The sequence below is a fragment of the Apis dorsata genome, unplaced genomic scaffold, assembly GCF_000469605.1.
Source record: "Apis dorsata unplaced genomic scaffold, Apis dorsata 1.3 scaffold_982, whole genome shotgun sequence".
Classification (NCBI taxonomy): Eukaryota; Metazoa; Arthropoda; class Insecta; order Hymenoptera; family Apidae; genus Apis; species Apis dorsata.
The window spans coordinates 35,555-37,478 of NW_006264085.1; the positions used below are offsets into that span (position 1 = coordinate 35,555).

General features: G+C 20.2%; 1 protein-coding gene across 1 annotated transcript in view; it reads left to right on the forward strand.

The window, feature by feature from the left end:
• Positions 1–1,657, forward strand: part of LOC102676800 (RNA-binding protein NOB1) — a 2,226-nt gene extending 569 nt beyond the window's left edge. The window contains exons 3-6 of the mRNA XM_031514358.1: positions 49–272; positions 363–792; positions 883–1,217; positions 1,327–1,657. Of these exons, the coding sequence (XP_031370218.1) occupies positions 49–272; positions 363–792; positions 883–1,217; positions 1,327–1,587 (1,250 nt within the window). The 3' untranslated portion in view covers positions 1,588–1,657. The remainder of the gene's footprint in view (positions 1–48; positions 273–362; positions 793–882; positions 1,218–1,326) is intronic.
• Positions 1,658–1,924: the final 267 nt, after the last annotated feature.

Below are 1,924 nucleotides of genomic sequence, written 5' to 3' on the forward strand. Positions count from 1 at the left end.
ATATTTTAATATATATAAATATAATATATTTATTTATATTATTTATAGTTACAGAATTTGCTAAAAAAACTGGTGATTATACTAGTTTATCAGCAACTGATATAAAAATAATTGCATTAACATATCAGTTAGAAAAAGAAAAAGTAGGAATTAATCATTTAAGAACAGAGCCAATAATTGCACAAACTATAAACTCTAATATTGAAAAAGCTGTGGATTTTCATACATCTTTAGTTGGTTTTTATATCCCAGAAAAAAAATTAAAAATAAAAGTAAATATTTCCATTGATATAATTTATTGATAAATTTATTAAATGATATTAATATAATAATTAAATTAAATTAAATTTTGTAATATTTAGAAATCTCTTAATGAAGAAAATAATAAAGAAAAAATAGAAACCAATTTTGAGAATAATATAAAGAATATTAATCATGAAGAAAAAAAAGAAGATAAAATTGAATCAAATTATAGTGAATCTTCTACTGATATTGATTATAAAACAGTATATTCTGATATAAATCAAGACAGAATAGAAAATTTATCTATCAAATTTTCAAAATTTGTTGTTCAAAATAAAAATAATATTAAACATAATGTTGATGGTATTCTTATTCCAATAAAAAATAATAATGATAATAAAAATAATAATAAGAATAATGAATATGAAAATAATAAAATTGATGATGATGATGATGGTGATGATGATGATGATAATGATGGTGATAGTGGTGGTGATGATGATGTTGATGATGATGATGATGATGATGATAGTAGTTGGATTACACCTGGTAAAATGTTTTTTAGTAATTTCATATAAAAATAAATAAATAAATAAAAATAATTATATGAATGAAAAAAAAATATTCTTTTTATTTCAGGAAATATTTATAATATAAAGAAAGAACTTGATTCAAATTTTCTTGAACAAAAATCTGTAATTGTTGCTTGTTTAACAATGGATTTTGCTATGCAAAATGTTTTAAAACAAATAGGATTAAATGTAGTTGCATTAGATGGAAAAATAATTAAACAAATGCAAACATATATTCTTAGATGTTATGCATGTTATAAAACTACTAGTATTATGACGAAAATTTTTTGTCCTAGTTGCGGTAATAAAACATTAAAAAGAGTTGCAATTACATTGAATGAAGAAGGAAAACAAAAAATTCATATTAATTTCCGAAAACCAATTTCAAAAAAAGGAAAAAGAGTATGATTAATTTTTTTTTATTTTTGTTAATTAATACATAAATTTTTATATGTATTAATATTAATAATAACATTCTATAGATTTTATTTTATATTTTATATATTTTTAGTTCTCATTACCTATGCCAAAAGGTGGCAAACATGCAAACAATCCCATTCTTTGTGAAGATCAACCAATTCCAGATCAAAGACCAACACGATTAGCACGTACTAAAAATAATCCTTTACAAGATGATAATATAGCTGAATATTCTCCATTTATTATGCGTGATGTATATTCAAAATCAGCTATGTTGGGCATAAGAGCAAAAAATCCTGTTAAATATTGGATGCAAAAAAATCCAAATGAAGTTAGAAGAAAAAGAAAATAAATAATTTTATTTTTTAATTTATATTTGGATAATAAAAAAATATAAATATATTATTATATATAATCATATATCATTTTTTTTGAATGTATAAATTAAGTATATAAATATTTAATTTTTATTATATTTTTACTTTTTTTATTTCAATATTGAATATTTTAATAAATTATAAGCATTAATAATAATAAAACTTAATAAAGGAAAATATGTAAATTAATATTGATATTTATTATTTATAATAAATAATAAAATATTTATATAATAAAAAAACTTAAAGTTGCCCCGGGTGAGGATCGAACTCACGACCTTAAGATTATGAGACTTACGCGCTGCCTACTGC